The 19,558-nt window shown below is 43.2% G+C and overlaps 1 protein-coding gene across 2 annotated transcripts in view; it reads left to right on the forward strand.

Moving 5' to 3' along the window:
• LOC122551779 (contactin-associated protein-like 5) overlaps nt 1-19,558 on the forward strand; it is an 888,067-nt gene that overhangs the window by 332,953 nt on the left and 535,556 nt on the right. For both annotated transcript variants that reach the window (XM_087989329.1, XM_043694242.2), the window contains exons 5-6: nt 3,954-4,157; nt 18,522-18,706. In XM_087989329.1, the coding sequence (XP_087845455.1) occupies nt 3,954-4,157; nt 18,522-18,706 (389 nt within the window). The remainder of the gene's footprint in view (nt 1-3,953; nt 4,158-18,521; nt 18,707-19,558) is intronic.

Here is a 19,558-nt window from a genome sequence, read left to right on the forward strand (position 1 = left end):
AGTGAGAATAGCAGATGCTGGAAACCAGAGTTTAGATCAGAGTGGTGCTGGAAAAGCACAGCAGGTCAGGCAGCATCCAAGGAGCAGGAAGGGCTTTTGCCTGAAGCGTCGATTTTCCTGCTCCTCGGATGCTGCCTGACCTGCTGTGCTTTTCAAGCACCACTGTGATCAAAACCTCCACTTTGACAACCTCAATCTTATCTAATCTTGTAGCCTGTATCTCCATATTCTCACTAACATTGCTCTTTTCCATTGTAAATACTGACGAAAAAACTCTGAGGTAACGTTCTTCGGCTGTCCACTACACCTCCAATTTTGGTGTTATCTGCAAAACTTATGAACTATACCTCTATGAACTTATATTGGAAGCTGATGGAATATAATTCCATGTGTTATTCGTCACTGGGATCTTCTTAAAAAATATTTTCTTGTACCACTTAAAAGCTACTGAGTTTATTACTCAGTTTAAGACTCACATAAGTAAGGGTTGGTTTGTAATGCACAGGAATGCGAACAGTGTGGTTCAATTCCCACACCAGCTAAGCTTACCATGTAGTGCTGTCGTCCTCAACCTCTCCCCTCACCTGAGGTGTGGTGACCCTCAGGTTAAACCAACACCAATTTGTCAGCCCAGCCCTTTGGTCTGATAAGACTGTGGCAACTTTACTTTTTACATACAAGTCAACTTTCTAAGAGAGAATTCAAGCTGAATAGCTTCAAAGAAACAAAACTGCAGCAAATAAAACTTATGCAGTCAGTTTTTTGCATAATAAGAGTGAGTGAAATAAACTATTTTGAAAATAACAATATATTTTCCTTACAATCAGAAGCATGCAAGGCTGATTCACTTGTATTTCTTCAGTATTTTTGTTCCATTAATGCTGACAGTTATTAAGGATTCATGCAAACTCACACTGAAGAAAAATAATATTTTGAAGGCTCAAATCAAATGAATATATATTGCTTTCCACAATGAGAATTCATTGATAATAATTTGAGATTATGGAAAACAATTTCACAGATGGCATCACATAACACAAAATATATCTTAATAATTCCTTCCTTTTCTTACGTAAGTTGATGCCTGTCTGTCTATCAGTCCATGAAAACCTGATCTAAAGCAGCAGTATGTGCAATCTACAAGACACACTGCAGAAATGTGACAAAGATCCTTAGACAGCACCTTCCAAGCTCATGACCATTTTCATGTAGAGGGATAAGGGCAGCATATCCATGGGAATACCATTACCTGCAAGTTTACCTCCAAGCAACTCACCATCCTGATTTGGAAATAAATCGCAGGAGGCTGGAAGAACACAGCAAGCCAGGCAGTATCAGGAGGTGGAGAAGTCAATGTTTCGGGTGTAAACCTTCTTCAGGAAATATATCACCATTCCTTCAGCATTGCTAGGTAAATAGCTTGGAATTCTATACCAAATGGCATTTTGCTTTTCCCTACAGCACATGGACTGCAGCGGTTCAACAAGATAGTTCATACTCACCTTCTCAAGGGCAATCAGGAAGTAATGGAGAGCAACTATGTAGCATCATTGCAAGTTTGGTCCAGGGTTCTAAAGCCCTTACTCTACATTTTCCTAAGCTTTTCTCATAATCATAAACTCCAATTAATTGGAGTGTACGTTCTCAAATAAGTTACTTAGATTGCTGTTTCTTGCAATGTTTGCTATACATGTTTTCCCAAATATCTTCCATATCATTCGAAGTCTTTGACTTGATTCATCTGTGGCATTTATTGGATAAGACAAGTCTCTGAATAGATATCGAAGCACTTGAGATAAAGTTGGAGAGCTTTCCTTTCAATTGTTGGCTTCTGCAAGGTCAGGCTGAGCCGTACTTACTAAAGGATCTTACATTGATATAACTGTACATGGAAATTAGGTTGTTGCTTTTTCTACATCAATAGCAGCTGGATCAAGTGATAATGTTACTTCTCCAGTAAAATAAAAATGGCATTGTTAAATTGTGGTGTTCGTGTTATTTGCTATTTGTCAGCACAAATCTTGACATTCTTCAGGTCTTCAGGTGGACTGCTTCAAGTTCTAATGATTCACAAATGGTGCTTATCATTGTGCAATTATCAGCAAACATCCTCATTTCTGACCTTATGATGAAGGGAAGGTCATTGACGATGTAACTGAAGATGTTTGGGCCTTAGATGTTACCCTGAGAAACTCCTGCAGTGCCGTCTTGTGTTTGAGATGATTGTCCTCAAACAATGGCAGCCTTCTAACTTTGATTCCACTTGTTGCATTTTTATTCCTGATTCCCATCAACTATAGTTTTGCTAGAAATCTTCAATGCAACACTCAGTTAAATGCAACCTTGATGTCAAGGGCAGTCACCCTCACTTCACTTCTTGGGTTTTTTGTTCAATTTTAGGCTTGGGACATAACGAGGTCAGAGCCAGAATGACTCTCATGGAACTCAGTTTGAATATCAATGGTAATTTATTGTTGAACAAATGCTGATTGGTAGTGATCACTTTCTTCAGTGTGCTGATGATTGAAGGTGCACCGAAGTGGCTGGGTTGGATTTGTCCTACTTTTTGTGGACAGGACGTACCTGGGTAAATATCAACATTGATTAGTAACTTATGTGATTGTGCATAAATGGCTTGGTTAGGAGTGCAACTGGTTGTGGAGTTGAAATCTTCAGTACTATGACCAGAATGTTGTCAGGGCTCGTTGTTTTACCATATCCAGTGTCATCAGTCATTTCTTGACGTTACGTGAAGTGAATTGAATTAGCTGAAGCCAATCTGTGATACACAGTACCTCAGGAAGATGCCAAGATGGATGTTTCATTTTAGATTTCTGGCTGAAGATAGATATGAATACTTCAGCCTTACCTTTGCACAGTAATGTCATGCAAGCCCCTGATTGAGAATTGCAACATTTGTGGAGTTTTCTCCTGTTGTGAGTTGTTTAATTTTCCACCATCATTCAAGGCAGGATGTGGCAGGACTCCTGAGCTGAAGTCTGATCCATTAATTGAGCAATACTTAGTACTATGTATTGTCAGCTGCTTACACTATGTTTAATGCAAGCAATCCTGTGTTGCAGCTTCACCAGGTTGACTTCTCATTTTCAGAACAACTCATGGATCTTAGCTCAGTGACTGTAAGGAAATGATGATATAGTTCTAAATCAGGATAGTTTATGGCATGCAGGGATGTTGTAAGTGGTGGTAAACCCATGCATCTTCTACCCCTGTCCTTCTCAGTGCAACATTGTGAATTTAGGGTGGCTGGCAAGCGTTTTGTTTATAGTACTCATGGCTGCTGCTGTGCCAACCAAGCAGGCTGCTTTGTCCTTGCAAATATCAAACTTAAATGTTGCCAGAGCAGCACATTCAGGCAGGAGGAGAATATTTCAACACACTTTTATCTTGTATCTGGTGGAGAGGCATCAGGGAATCAGGTGAGTTACTCACCCAAAATTCCCAGCTGTGATCTGCTGAGGCAGTCACTACATTTATATGGCTGGTCAATTCAGTTTACAGTTAATGGGATGTTAACAGTGGGGCAATCTGGTGATGGTAATACCATTGAATGCCAATGGGGGGTGTTTAGATTCTCTCTTGTTGGAAATGGCTATTATCTGGTAATATATTCAAATCTGTACTGGGGGAGGAGTGAGGTTACTGAAGGTGTATGAATCTCATTGTGATGTATCAGGATGCTGTCAATAGTAATAAATTAATAATTTCTGATGCTAGGAGATGATTTAGTTCAAGTCTTCTCCAAGTAATTTTCTATAACTTATACTGGAGATACAAATGGTTGTATTTCATGCTGTTTCTCCAGGGCTTATCTGGATTTTTCAGCTCAAGCTATGGTGACTGATTACATATGGAAATTTAATCTCAATTTTGTTATGAGACAGTGAAGAGTTTTTCGAAATGTGACGTTAATATTTTTTCTTCCCCTGTAGAATCTGATGTCGCCGACTTTGATGGCAGAAGTTCACTACTCTACAGGTTCCATCAGAAGAGCATGAGCACGGTCAAGGACATAATTTCCTTGAAATTCAAGACAATGCAAAGTGATGGAGTTATGTTGCATGGAGAAGGACAACGCGGAGATCGTATTACACTGGAGCTAAAGAAAGGCAAACTTTCATTGCAGATCAATTTAGGTAAGCATTTAAATACCTAAACTAGCAACAGTAATGAACTATGGTCCAATAATACACCCATAAATGCAATATATAATTGGAGAAGTGGAAGTATATAGAATCAGTCCTTGAGAAAGCACTGAAGGTAATGATGGTAAGGGTGCAGTTGGGTTAGCAGTACTCATTGTCTGTCGAGGAGCTCATTTTTGTCATTGGTTAAATTCACTTATGTTGGTGGAAAGTAAGCCTGATGGATAAGATTCAAACCCAAATTTATGGAAATGTACAGGATGCATCTGCAAAGTGACAAACCATCACTAAGAATAATTAAAAATAGGAAAAAGAGTAGGCCGATCATGCCTTTGAGCCTGTTTGGTCATGATCGAGGTTGGTTACCCCTACCTCGTACTCTGTTCTCATTTTTGACCTACCCTTTCATCCCTTTAGTCCCAGGAATTATATCTGTCACCTTCTCGAAAACATTCATTGTTTTGGCCTCAAACACTTTCTGTAACAGACAATTCCATGAGCTCATCATTCTCTGGTTGAAGAAATTTCTCCTCATCTCAGTTCAATTGGCCTACCCTGTACTCTTAGACTGTGATTGGTACTGGACCTTGGAAACATCCAACCTGCATTTACCCTTATAGTTGTGTTAATATTTTATTCTCTGAGATTCCACCCTCATTATTCTAAACTCTATAAGTATAGTCCAGTTTCTGTTCATACATCGATTTTGCCATCCCAAGAATCAGTCTGGTAAACTTTTGTTGCACTCCCTCCACATCACCTTCCTTCCTCAGATAAAGAGACTGAATTGTGCACACAATACTCTGAGTGCAGTCTCACCAAGGCCTTGTACAATTGTAGCAAGACATCCTGCTCTTCTACTTGTATCCTCTCATGATGAAGAATAACATGGCATTTTCCTTATTCACTGTCTGTTACTCCTGCATGCTTAACTTCAGTACATGAATATCCAGGTCTCTTTGAACCTCCACTTGTCCCAATCTATTGCTATTCAGATAATAGTCATCTTCTTGATTTTGATACCAAAGTGGATAACCTCATATTTATCCATCTTCCAAACCCTTAACCACTTCCATCTTAGATTAGATTAGATTAGATTACATTACAGTGTGGAAACAGGCCCTTCGGCCCAACAAGTCCACACCGACCCGCAACCCACCCATACCCCTACACCTAACATTACGGGCAATTTTAGCATGGCCAATTCACCTGACCCTGCACATTTTTTGGACTGTGGGAGGAAACCGGAGCACCCGGAGGAAACCCACACAGACACGGGGAGAACGTGCAAACTCCACACAGACAGTCACCTGAGGCGGGAATTGAACCCGGGTCTCTGGCGCTGTGAGGCAGCAGTGCTAACCACTGTGCCACCGTGCCGCCCACAAGGGCAAGGGCAAGGGCAGCAGAAGGACAAGGGCAGCAGAAACATAAGACCATAAGACCATTAGACAAAGGAGCAGAAATTATGCCATTCAGCCCATCTGCTCTGCCATTCAATCATGGCAGATAAGGTTTTCAACCCCATTCTCCCACTTTTTCCCCTTGATCCCCTTGGTACTCAATAACCTATTTATCTATCTTAAATATACTCAATGATCTGGCCCCCACAGTCTTCTGTGGCAATGAATTCCATAGATTCACCAGTCTCTGGCTGAAGAAGTTTCTCCTTATCTCCATTCTAAAAAGTCTTCTCTTTACTCTAAGGCAAGGCCCTCGGGTCCTAGTCTCTCCTACCATTGGAAACATCTTCCCAACATCCCGTCTGTACAGGCCATTCAGTATTCTGTAAGTTTCAATTAGATCCTGAAGAAATGCCCGAAATGTCGATTCTCCTGTTCCCTGGATGCTGCCTGACCTGCTGCGCTTTTCCAGCAACACATTTTCAGCTCTGATCTCCAGCATCTGCAGACCTCACTTTCTCCTCAATTAGATCCCTCCCATCCTTCTGAACTCCATCAAGTATAAACCAGAATCCTCAAATGTTTCTCATATGTTAAGCTTTTCATTTCTGGGACGATTCTCATGAACCTCCTCTGAATATGCTCCAGGGTCAGTACAACCTTCCTGACATATGGGACCCCAAACTGCGCACAATATTCCAAATGTGATTTGACCAGAGCCTTATAGAGCCTCAGAAGTACAAGCCTGCTTTTATATTCAAGTCCTCTCAAAATAAATGCTATCATTGCATTTGCCTTCCTAACTACTGACTCAACCTGCATGTTTACCTTGAGAGAATCCTGGACTAGAACTCCCAAGTCTCTTTTTACTTCAGACTTCTGAATTTTCTCCCCATTTAGGAAATAGTCCATGCCTCTATTCTTCCGATCAAAATGCATGAGCTCACACTTTCCCACATTATTCACAATTCTTTGCCCACTTTCCTAACCTGAACAAATCCGTCTGCGGACTCCCTGCCTCCTCAATGCTACCTGTCCCTCTACCTATTATTGTATCATCTGCAAACTTAGCCAGGATACACTCAGTTCCTTCATCTAGATTGTTAATGTCTAAAGTAAAAAGTTGTGATCCCAACACAGCCTTGTGGAACACCACTTGTCACTGGCTGCCATCCTAAGAAGGACTCTTTTTTTCCCCACTCTCTTCTTTCTGCCAGACAGCCAAGCTTTCATCCATGCCTCTGACACCATGGGCCCTTAAGTTACTCAGTAGCCTCCTGTACAGCACCTTGTCAAAGGCCTTCTTGAAGCCCAGGTAGATAACATCCATATGCTCTCCTTGGTCCAACCTACTCATTACTTCCTCAAGAAATTCCAACAGATTTGTCAGTCATGACCTCCCTTTTATGAACCCATGTGCTGACTTTGTCCCATTTTACCAAATACTTCCAAGTATTCAGAAATCTCATCCTTCACAATGGCTTCCAGGATCTTACCCAAAACCGAGATTAGTATAATTGATCTGAAATTTTCAGTCTTTTGCCTTACTCCCTTTTTAAACAGGGATGTCACCTTAGTGATATTCCAGTCCTCTTGGGACCCTCCCTGAATCTAGCAATTCCTAAAACGTCACCTCTAAAGCCTCCAATATCTCTTCAGCTGTCTCCCTTAGAACACTCAGGTGTAGTCAATCTGGTCCAATGACTTACCCAGCTTCAGTCCATTCAATCTTTCTAGCAGCTTCTCCTTGCTAAAGACCACCATACTCAGCTCTGCCCCCTCACTCACTTGAATTTTTGGTATATTATTCATCTCTTCCATCGTGAAGATGACACAAAGTAATTAGTCATTTCCTCAGCCGTTTCTTTGTTCCCCATAACTTTTTATCCTGCATCACTTTCTAGTCACCCAATGTCCACTTTTGCCTCTCTTTTGCCTTTTAAATATCGAAACAGATTCTTTCAGTCTTTCATTGTATTACTGGCTAGCTTACGCTCATATTTAATCTTCTCCCTCCTTATTTCTTTTTTTATTGCCCTCTGTTGGTCTTTGTAAGCTTCCCAATCCTTTGGTTTCTCACTGCCCTTCACCATATTATATGCTTTCTCTTTTACCTTTATGGTATCCCTGGCTACCCTGGTCAGCCACGATTGCCTCATCCTCCCTGTTTCATGCTTGTTTTTCCTTGGGATGAATCTCTGTCGTGACTCCTGAATTACTCCCAGAAACTCCTGCCATTGCTGTTCCACTGTCCTTCCTGCTAGGCTCCTCTCCCAGTCAAAAAATGTGGTGCTGAAAAAGCACAGCTGGCCAGGCAGCAACCAAGGAGCAGGCGAATCGACGTTTCGCGCATAAGCTCTTCATCAGGAATAGGTCTTCATCATTCCCGATGAAGAGCTTATGCTCAATACGTCAACTGTCCTGCTCCCCGGATGCTGCCTGACTGACTGTGCTTTTCCAGTACCATACTTTTTGACTCTGATCTCCAGCATCTACAGGCCTCACATCCTCTCACAGTCAGTTCTACCCAGCTCTTCCTCATGCCTCTGCAGTTGCCTTTATTCACTTGTCATACTGTTACCTCTGATTCTATCTTCTCCCTCTCAAATTGCAGTGTAAATTCAAGCTCCTCAGGGTTCCTTTACCTTAAACTCCTTTAACAAGTCTACCTCATTGCACAACACTAAATCCAGAATTGCCTGTTCCCTCGTGGGCTCCACCACAAGCTGCTCCAAAAAGCCATCTCATAGACATTCCACAAATTGCTTTTCTTACAATCCACTACCAACCTGATTTTCCCAGTCTACCTGCATATTCAAATCCCCCATGATCACTGTAACTTTGCTTTTCTTACACATCTTTTCTATCTCCTGGTGTATCTTGTGTCCCACCTCCAGACTCCTATTTGGAGGTCTGTACGTAACTCCAACTATAACTTTTTTTTAACCTTTGCTGTTCCTCAAATCTACCCACACAGATTCTACACCATCTGATCCTATTTTGTTTCTTACTATTGATTTAATTTCATTTCCTACTCATAAGGCAACCCCACACACTCTGCCCACCTGCCTATCTTTTCGATCAGATGTATATCCTTGAATATTCAGCTCCCCATCCTGATCTTTTACATCTCCATGATGCCCACCACATCATACCTGTCAACTTCACTCTGTGCCACAAGCTCACTCCCAACACTGTGTGCATTCAGATATAATGCCTTCAGTCCTGTATTAACCATCCCTCTTAGAACATATAGAACATAGAAGAATACAGCGCAGTACAGGCCCTTTGGCCCTCGATGTTGCGCCGATCCAAGCCCACCTAACCTATACTAACCCACTATCCTCCATATACCTATCCAATGCCCGCTTAAATGCCCATAAAGAGGGAGAGTCCACCACTGCTACTGGCAGGGCATTCCATGAACTTATGACTCGCTGAGTGAAGAACCTACCCCTAACTTCAGTCCTATATCTACCCCCCTTAATTTAAAGCTATGCCCCCTTGTAATACCCGACTCCATACGCGGGAAAAGGTTCACACTGTCAACCCTATCTAACCCCCTAATCATCTTGTACACCTCAATCAAGTCACCCCTAAACCTTCTTTTCTCTAATGAAAACAGCCCCAAGTGTCTCAGTCTTTCCTCATACGATCTTCCTTCCATACCAGGCAACATCCTGGTAAACCTCCTCTGCACCCGTTCCAGTGCCTCCACATCCTTCCTATAGTATGGCAACCAAAACTGCACACAATATTCCAGATGCGGCCGCACCAGATTCTTATACAACTGCATCATGACCTCAGGATTCCGGAACTCAATTCCTCTACCAATAAAAGCCAGTACGCCATATGCCTTCCTCACCGCACTATTTACCTGGGTGGCAACTTTCAGAGATCTGTGTACATGGACACCAAGATCCCTCTGCTCATCCACACTACCAAGTATCCGACCATTAGCCCAGTACCCCATCTTTTTGTTATTCTTCCCAAAGTGAATCACCTCACACTTAGCTACATTGAATTCCATTTGCCACCTTTCTGCCCAGCTCTGCAGCTTCTCTATATCCTGTTGTAACCTGCCACATCCTTCCTCACTGTCAACAACTCCTCCGACTTTCGTATCATCCGCAAACTTGCTCACCCAACCTTCTAACCCCTCTTCCAGGTCATTTATAAAAATGACAAACAGCAATGGTCCCAAAACAGATCCTTGCGGAACACCGCTAGTGACGGCACTCCATGAAGAAACTTTGCCATCAACTACTACCCTCTGTCTTCTTCCATCCAGCCAATTCCTAATCCAAACCGCCAACTCACCCTCAATGCCATATCTCCGTATTTTCTGCAGTAGCCTACCATGGGGAACCTTATCAAACGCCTTACTAAAATCCATATATACCACATCTACCGCTTTCCTCTCATCAACCTCCTTCGTCACCTTTTCAAAGAATTCAATAAGGTTTGTGAGGCACGACCTGCCCTTCACAAAACCATGCTGACTATCCTTGATCACATTATTCCTATCCAGATGTGCATAAATCCTATCCCTTACAATTCTCTCTAAGACTTTGCCCACAACAGAAGTGAGACTCACCGGCCTATAGTTACTAGGGTTATCCCTACTCCCCTTTTTGAACAAGGGAACCACATTTGCTATCCTCCAGTCTTCTGGCACTACTCCTGTAGACAAAGAAGACATAAAAATCAAGGCCAATGGCTCTGCAATCTCCTCCCTTGCTTCCCAGAGAATCCTAGGATAAATGCCATCAGGCCCAGGGGACTTATCTATTTTCACCTTTTCCAGGATTTCCAACACCTCTTTTCTACATACCTCAAAGCCATCCATTCTACTTATTTGTGACTCAGTATTCACATCGACGACAATGCCCTGTTCCTGAGTAAATACTGAAGAAAAGTATTCATTCAGTGTCTCCCCAATCTCTTCCGCCTCCACACGCAACTTCCCACTACTATCCTTGACTGGACCTATTCCTACCCTAGTCATTCTTTTATTCCTAACATACCTATAGAAAGCCTTAGGGTTTTCCCTAATCCTACCGACTAAGGACCTTTCATGTCCCCTCCTTGCTGCTCTTAGCTCTCTCTTCAGGTCCTTCCTGGCTACCCTATAACTCTCAATCGCCCCAATTGAACCTTCACGTCTCATCTTGAGATAGGCCGCCCTCTTCCATTTAACAAGGGATTCCAATTCCTTATTAAACCACGGCTCCCTCGCACGACCCTTTCCTCCCTGCCTGACAGGTATATAATTATCAAGGACACTCAATAGTTGCTCCTTGAACAAGCTCCACATATCATTTACACTCTTGCCTTGGACTCTACTTTTCCAAGCCACACATCCTAAGTCATGCCTCACCGCATCATAATTTCCCTGACCCCAGCTATAACTCTTGCCCTGTAGTACACACTTATCCCTCTCCATCACGAGAGTAAAAATCACCGAATTATGGTCACTATCCCCAAAGTGCTCACCTACCTCTCATTCTAACACCTGGCCTGGTTCGTTACCCAGAACCAAATCCAGTATGGCCTCACCTCTTGTTGGCCTGTCTACATAGTGTGTCAGGAAACTCTCCTGCACACATTGAACAAACACTGACCCATCTAACGAACTTGAGCTATAGCTTTCCCAATCAATATCAGGAAAGTTAAAGTCCCCCATAACAACCACCCTATTACTGTCACTCATCTCCTGAATCACCTTCCCTATCCTTTCTTCAATGATTCTAGGACTATTAGGAGGCCTGTAAAAGACTCCTAACAGGGTGTCCTCACCTTTCCTATTCCTAACCTCAGCCCAAACTACCTCAGATGGCAAGTCATCATCCATCGTCCTTTCCACCACTGTAATACTATCTTTGACAAGCAATGCCACACCTCCCCCTCTTTTACCCCCACCTCTGACCCTACTAAAACATTTAAATCCTGGAACCTGCAACAGCCAATCCTGTCCCTGTTCTAGCCATGTCTCCGTAATAGCCACAACATCGAAGTCCCAGGTACCAACCCACGCTGCAAGTTCACCTACCTTATTTCGTATACTTCTTGCATTGAAGTATACACACTTCAAGCCACTTTCCTGTTTACAGACACCCTCCTTGGAAATTGATGCCATGTTCCTAACCTCCCTCCACTCCAGGCCCTGCACCCTGAAGCTACAATCTGGGTTCCCATGCCCCTGCAGAGTTAGTTTAAACCCCCCCCCAAGAGCACTAGCAAACCTCCCCCCAAGGATACTGGTGCCCCTCAGGTTCAGGTGTAGACCATCCTGTTTATAGAGGTCCCACCGTCCCCAGAAAGAACCCCAGTTATCCAAAAACCGGAATCCCTCCCTCCTGCACCATCCCTGTAGCCACGCATTTAAGTGTTCTCTTTCCCTATTCCTCGAATCACTATCACGTGGCACGGGTAACAAACCAGAGACAACAACTCTGTTCGTTCTAACTCTGAGCTTCCAACCTAGCTCCCTGAAAGCCTGTCTAACATCCTCGGTACTCCTCCTACCTATGTCGTTGGTGCCAATATGGACCACGACTTCGGGCTGCTCCCCCTCCCCCTCCAGGACCCGGAAAACACGATCAGAGACATCACGTACCCTTGCACCTGGGAGGCAACATACCAAACGTGAGTCTCTCTTGTTCCCACAAAACCGCCTATCTGTGCCCCGAACTATCGAGTCCCCAATTACTACTGCTCTGCTCTTCTTCACCCTTCCCTTCTGAGTAACGGGGACAGGCTCCGTGCCAGAGACCTGAGCCCCGTTACTTACTCCTGGTAAGTCATCCCCCCCACAAGTATCCAAAACGGTATACTTGTTCTTGAGGGGAATGGCCGCAGGGGGTCCCTGCACTGGCTGCTTCCTCCCAGTCCCCCTCACTGTCACCCATCTATCTGCCATCTTTGGAGTTACTACTTCCCTATAACTCTGATCTATGACCCCCTCTGCCTCCCGAATGATCCGAAGTTCATCCAACTCCAGCTCCAGTTCCCTAACACGGTCTTGGAGGAGCTGGAGATGGGTGCACTTCCTGCAAGTGTAATCGGCAGGGACGTCGATGGCATCCCTCACCTCATACATGTTGCAGGAGGAACATTGCACTGCCTTCACTGCCATCCCTCTAAAGCTAACTTTTATTTAAAAAGAAAACTGGGTCTAAAGAATACAACAAGCAAAATTCAGCACTTACCTACTTACCACAACAGGTGTTATTATTAGGTTAGAGGAGGAGGGCGGGTGGGAGGCACTACCCGTGTGGTGCCTCGGGTTCCTCTCCTTCGCGCTTTTAAAGGGGGAAAAAACCTACCCAGGTAAGCTTACACTAACTGCTTCCGGGTCTCGGCTGCCCCTCTGGTCGTCGTCACTTCCCCCTGGTGCTCCCGCTCTTTCTGAGAAGAGAGAGTGAAAGAGAAAAAAAAACACCGCTGCCCCCTACCGGTAAGCACTTTTAAAACCAAACGGTCTTACCTTCGCTGCTGCTCGCACTGGAAATGACCGACGGCTTCGAAGGGTGAGTATAAATACTCACCGCTTTCCTTCCCGGCTGCCCCTCTGGTCGTCGTCACTTCCCCCTGGTGCTCCCGCTATTTCTGTGAAGAGAGAGTGAAAGAGAAAAAAAAACACCGCTGCCCTCTACCGGTAAGCACTTTTAAAACCAAACGGTCTTACCTTCGCTGCTGCTCGCACTGGAAATGACCGACGGCTTCGAAGGGTGAGTATAAATACTCACCGCTTTCCTTCCCGGCTGCCCCTCTGGTCGTCGTCACTTCCCCCTGGTGCTCCCGCTCTTTCTGTGAAGAGAGAGTGAAAGAGAAAAAAAAACACCGCTGCCCGCTACCGGTAAGCACTTTTAAAACCAAACGGTCTTATCTTCGCTGCTGCTCGCACTGGAAATGACCGACGGCTTCGAAGGGTGAGTATAAATACTCACCGCTTTCCTTCCCGACTGCCCCTCTGGTCGTCGTCACTTCCCCCTGGTGCTCCCGCTCTTTCTGTGAAGAGAGAGTGAAAGAGAAAAAAAAACACCGCTGCCCGCTACCGGTAAGCACTTTTAAAACCAAACGGTCTTACCTTCGCTGCTGCTCGCACTGGAAATCTTCTCATTGTCATTCGTTTATCCAGTGTGCTTGAACTTTGATTGCTAGCCCTTTCCATGCGCTCTGTCCTATTTGTGCCTGTGCTGGAGATTTTAATAACCTCTCCTGAATTCTGCACTCTTACATCCTCCCTTAATTCAGGTTTTCTAATTTCTCCTATAACTTAGACCCCCCCCCCCCCCTCCAATTTAACTTGAAGCCCTGTCTGCAGCCCTCGTTATGTGATTCACTGGAACCTCATAGCGCCAGAGACCCGGTTTCAATTCCCGCCTCGGGCAACTGTCCATGTGGAGTTTGCACATTCTCCCTGTGTCTGCGTGGGTTTCCTCTGGGTGCTCCAGTTTCCTCCCACAGTCCAAAGATATGCAGGTTAGGTGAATTGGCCATGTTAAATTGCCCGTAGTGTTAGGTGAAGGGGTAAATGTAGGGGAATGGGTCTGGGTGGGTTGGTCTTCGGAGGGTCGGTGTGGACTTGTTGGGCCGAAGGACCTGTTTCCACACTGTAAGTAATCTAAGTAATCTAAATCTAATCTAAGACCCTGGTCCCAGCATGGTTCAGATGAAGACCGTCCCATCAGAACAGGACCCTTCTTCCCCAGTACTGTTGCCAATGTGCCATGAATTCAAACCCATTTCTCCCATACCAATATTTGAGCCACACATTTACCTGCTTATTCTTACTGACCCTGTGCCAATTAGCTCATGGCATAGGTAGTAATCCAGAGATTATTAGCTTTTTGCTTCTGCTTTTTAATTTAACTCCTAGCTGTTCATACTCCCCTAGCAGAACTGCAACCCAAGTTTTATCATGGGAGCACCACTACCTGCAAGTTCCGCTCCAAACCACTCACTATCCTGACTTGGAAATATATCACTGTTCCTTCACTATCACTCAATCAAAATCTTGGAATTTCTTCCCTCAAGGCTTTGGGAGTGAACCTACAGCATATTTGACTGCAGCAGTTCAAGAAGACAGCTCACCATCATCGTAGAATCCCTATAGAGTGGAAACAGGCCATTTGGCCCAACAACTCCACTCTGACCCTGTGAAGAGTAAACCATCCAACACCATTCACCTACATTTACCCCTGACTAATGCAAATCAGTTACACATCCCTGAACAATATGGGTAATTTAGCATAACAACCTAACCCAACCTAACCTGCATAGTCACCTAAACTGCACATCTTTGGACTGTGGGAGAAAACCCATACAGACATGGGAAGAATGTAGAAACTCCACACAGACAGTCACCCGAGGCTGGAATCAAACCTGGGTCCCTGGCACTGTGAGGCAGCAGTGCTAACCACTAAGCCACCCCATCACTTTCACAAGGACAATGAAGGATGGGCAATAAATGCTGGCCCAGCCAGAGACACCCACATCACGAGTCAATAAAACAAATTATAATTCATCTGCCATGCATTTGGCCATACACTCAACCTGTCCAAATCAAACTGAAGCACAGTAAAAGGCTGTACAGTTGGATTTGCATTTTCAGGCAAACCAGGATCTCAAAACAGGTAGATTTTATCTGAAATCCCGAAATCCAAAAATCTTCAAAGTCCGAAAGTTTTTTTGTGAAGTTTTTTTTCTCATTAACAAGGTTGTTTGGCGTGTAAACAGTTAACCCAAGTCAATACCCACCTGATGCGTATCACTCAGATGCGACATTTGGGGTGCGGCCCTTAACTGGCAGGCCTCAATTTTGTTTCAGGGCCCGTTTTACTCACAGTAAGTCTGTTCTTTGGAAAGATTTTTTAAAAATTCACCATCAAACTGCCACTTATTCTGAAATGCAAAATATTCTGAATTCCGAAAACCAGCTGGTCCCAAGCATTTCGGATAAAGGATTATGCACCTGTACAATCATCAAAAACAGATTGTGGATGGCAAGGAACTGTTTCATATGTGTACCCAAAGCTTAGAGAGAATGTTTAGAAAATGCATTACGAAAACTCTACATTGGACAGAGAATAATAGGTTAAAGTTTAAAATTGTGAGTCATAATATGATAGATTGGAACAAATTAATGTGATATCATGATCAAAACAGTGAAGGAAAAGACTGGAAAATCTTTTATTTTTACATAGCTAGCTGTTAGGACATGAAGTGCCCAAATTAGGAAAAATGGCAGAAATTAAAACTGGTGATAGTGGGCAGCACCCTGGCTGGAGAAACCTGGATGGCTTTTCTTACGAAGATGCAACGCAATTTCAAGGCAGTAGACACATAGCTAAACAGTGTGACGATGCTGGGGTTTAAGTGGTCTGCTATGTCCTAGTTTTCTTCAGAGAGAGTTTAGGGGACAGGTGATTGAGAAGATTTACAACTTGGGAGGCCTGGATGGGTGTGGCCAGATCTCACAAACCAGGATTTCTAGTTTTTTTTCAGTATTTTAGCTTTTAGATTCAGCAGTTGCTATTGGAGTCTCAATAGGCTTGGAGCTGCAATAAGTGACTCCTGGCAGAGACTCTCTCTGAATTTTCTCTTGATGTTTTTTCTTCTGTTTTTTTTAGATTAGATTAGATACCCTGCAGTGTAAAAACAGGCCCTTCAGCCCAACAACTCCACACCAACCTACCCAGACCCATTTCCTTCTGACTAATGCAGCTAACCCTATGGGCAATTTAGCATGGCCAATTCACCTGACCTGCACATCTTTCAACTGTGGGAGGAAATCGGAGCACCTGGAGAGTGTGCAAACTCCACTCAAGGTTGGAATCAAACCTGGGACGCTGGTGCTGTGAGGCAGCAGTGCTAACCACTGAGCCACCATGCCGTTTGCAAGAGAAATCTATTTTCTGAATTTTGCCAAGGAATGTATTTATGGGACATTACTATACTGGAACAGTTAATTAGTAATAGTTACTGTATTTATTATTCTGTTAAGTTTTCCAATAGAGTTAAGTTAATTTAAGTTCTTTTTTCTTTTGTTGTATTTTAACTACAGTATTTAAATAAATTTTGCTTAATGCTGCATAAGTTGACGAGTCGAATTGCATCTCGAACACAGCACTTTACATTTGTCTTTAAAATACGCAAAATTAGGGTCCACGCTACCTTCTTAAAATATTTTGAGGGGGTCTGGTCCAGCCTGATCTATACAACGACATCAGGATTCCCATTAGATTAAATCCCAGGCAGGGTGGGCTCCTAAGAACTGCAGCCCCTTTGGATGCCTGCAGCCCCCTAATAGCTGCAGTGTCACTGGGAGAAGTGGTCACTGCTGGTACTGCATCCAGGGATGGACACTGAAGAGAAGTGTGTGTAGTCAAGGATGCTGGCAGCAAGAAAGGGGCAGAGGGGAGGTTGGGGTTTTGAAAGGAAAGGCAAAGGTCTGACACTACTGCAAATCCAATTCCATCCCATGTTCCTAGATCAGGTGAGTAGTTTGATGTGCTCCCTCAAGTGATGGGTTTCCTATCTGCAGCTGGCAGTGGGATGAAGTCTGAAGTGGGCCTTGCGTGGTTACTGCACCCCCTTCCTGTCCACAGCTTGATCAGGAGGGAGTCAGGAAGGCAGCAAATCACAGTAAACCCTTGTGGTTGTTCAAATGGCCCCAATACCATCAATCCCATTTCCTGCAGGGGCAATAAATTCTGCCCAGTATTTACTGTACAACCCATGATAGCTTCAAAATGGACTATGGATAATGACAGCATTGAGAAAAGGCATTGAGAAAGGTAAAGCAGATAAAAGCAGATGTCCAAAAGAGTAGCCAGATATGTGGTGATGCATTTTGGAAGGAAGAATGTGAAGAAATAAAACAAACTATAGATATTTTCAAATCAACTAGCTTAAAGATACTCTGACATACTTCTGGAACAGGTGGGACTTGAACCTGAGATACCTAGCTTAGAAGTAGGGACGCTACCACTGCAGCCCAACAGCCCCTTTAAAGTAAGCTGCATGCTGAAATTTTAAGTGGGAGGGGTTTGATGGACAACAGTCTGGTATACCAAGATCTTTGAAGGTGTTGGCAGAAATGGCAAAACTATTAAAAAATTGTAATCTGCTGCATTATATATAGAGTCTTGGAGAACAAGAATGAAATGAATTAAAACTTTAATGAGCTTTTGGTTTAGGGTTTAGCAAGATTATTGTATCGAAATACTGAACACCAAAACGTATGAATGATGTTAGATCCTTGCAGAAGGGTATGGAAATGATTTGCCAGAATTATTTCAGGTATAAAGTATTTTGGTGAATGAAGAGACTTGAGAAATTTTGATTATTCTCTTTCTTGCAGAGAGTTTTAACATGATTTAATTGAGACATTCAAAATTATGAGAGTATATAGAGAGAAACTATTTGCACTGCTGGCCCATATTCAGGGAATATCAATTCAAGATAATTGGCAAATGACCTGGAGTGGAGATACAATATTTTTTCCATTAAGTTATGACACAAGAATGCAGTGATACTGGAAGCAGCAAAAATAGCAACTTGCAAAGGGGAATGAAATAATAACTTAAAAAGGCAACAACAGTGGAACTTTCAAAAAAAGATGAGGTTGGGGGTTTAATCAAATAGCGTTTTTAATGAGCTATACAGACCCAATGACCCTGAAATGCCTCCTACTATGTTCTGAGGATTTTTGATCGTCGGTTTGGTCTCTGTCCTCCTGTAAAATTCAGTGTTTCAAGTGGATAGTCACCAGTTGAAAAATTTCAAGCTAGTTTTCTGCATTGATTTAGCAGTTCATATATTTTACTAAATAGCTCAGCTGGTTTCCCTGTCGAAGGCAATAATTTCATGTGCTCTTTTGATTTGTTGGGTGATTTGTTGATTTGGGAACATGTAATTCAAAACAGGACCTTTCATGTTTCAGGTGACACCAAGTTGCATTCCATCAGTAGTCACACCTCAGTGACACTGGGGAGTCTGCTGGACGATCAGCACTGGCACTCCATTACCATCGAACGCTACAACAAGCAAGTGAATTTTACTGTGGATCAGCACACACAGCACTTTCGAACCAAAGGAGATTTCGATTATCTGGATATTGATTACGAGGTGAGACTTGTAACTGACAAAAAGAAGAGTCAAACTTTGGAAAGACCTGTTTCAATGCTTGATTCCTTTTGCAGGTCAGATCATAGCAAAAATTCCCATTAATAAATCGGGTAAAGATTTCCGGGGAAATAATACACCCAGAGAGTGGTCAGAATATGAAATTCTTTTTCACAAGGAGTTTCACTGAAAAAAGAAGAATTGATTCATTTAAGAGGAAGCAAAATAAGAACAGGATGAAGTGATGAATAGAATGACATATTGATGAAGGTTCAATGAAGGGGGAATGGAAGAAAATTCATGTGGAGCATGCCCAGTAGCATACTGGCACGAGTGACTTACTTCTGAGCTGGAATTAAATGACATTGGTATTAGAGTCATTATGGCACAGAGGGAGGGAAATCAGCCTATCGAGTCTGTGTTGACAATCCACTCTATCCTGAAGAGTCAATGGCATTGTCATAGTATGGCTAGTCTATTAATTTAGAAATTCAGTTAATGTTCTGAGGACCTGGGTTCAAATCCTGCAGTGGCTGATGGTGGAACCTGAATTCAATAAAAATTTAGAATTAAGAGCTTTATGATGACCTTGAAGCCACTGTTGGAAAAGTCCACCTGGTTCATTGATGTCCTTTAGGGAATGAAACTGAATTCTTACTTGGTCTGGACTACATGGCTGAAAACTCACAACAGTGTGGTTGACTCTTAGGTGACTTCTGAACAATTAGAGATGAACAATAATTGCTGGTTTAGCCAGTGACACCTCATACTGTTAATGAAATTTTTAAAAAAATGTCCCATTTTCCCCACTTTATTCCTGTACGCCGTAACTATACCCCCTCAAATGTCCATCCT

Source organism: Chiloscyllium plagiosum, unplaced genomic scaffold (assembly GCF_037043375.1).
Source record: "Chiloscyllium plagiosum isolate Xiang-an unplaced genomic scaffold, Cpla_swu_hap1 HiC_scaffold_7, whole genome shotgun sequence".
Classification (NCBI taxonomy): domain Eukaryota; kingdom Metazoa; phylum Chordata; class Chondrichthyes; order Orectolobiformes; family Hemiscylliidae; genus Chiloscyllium; species Chiloscyllium plagiosum.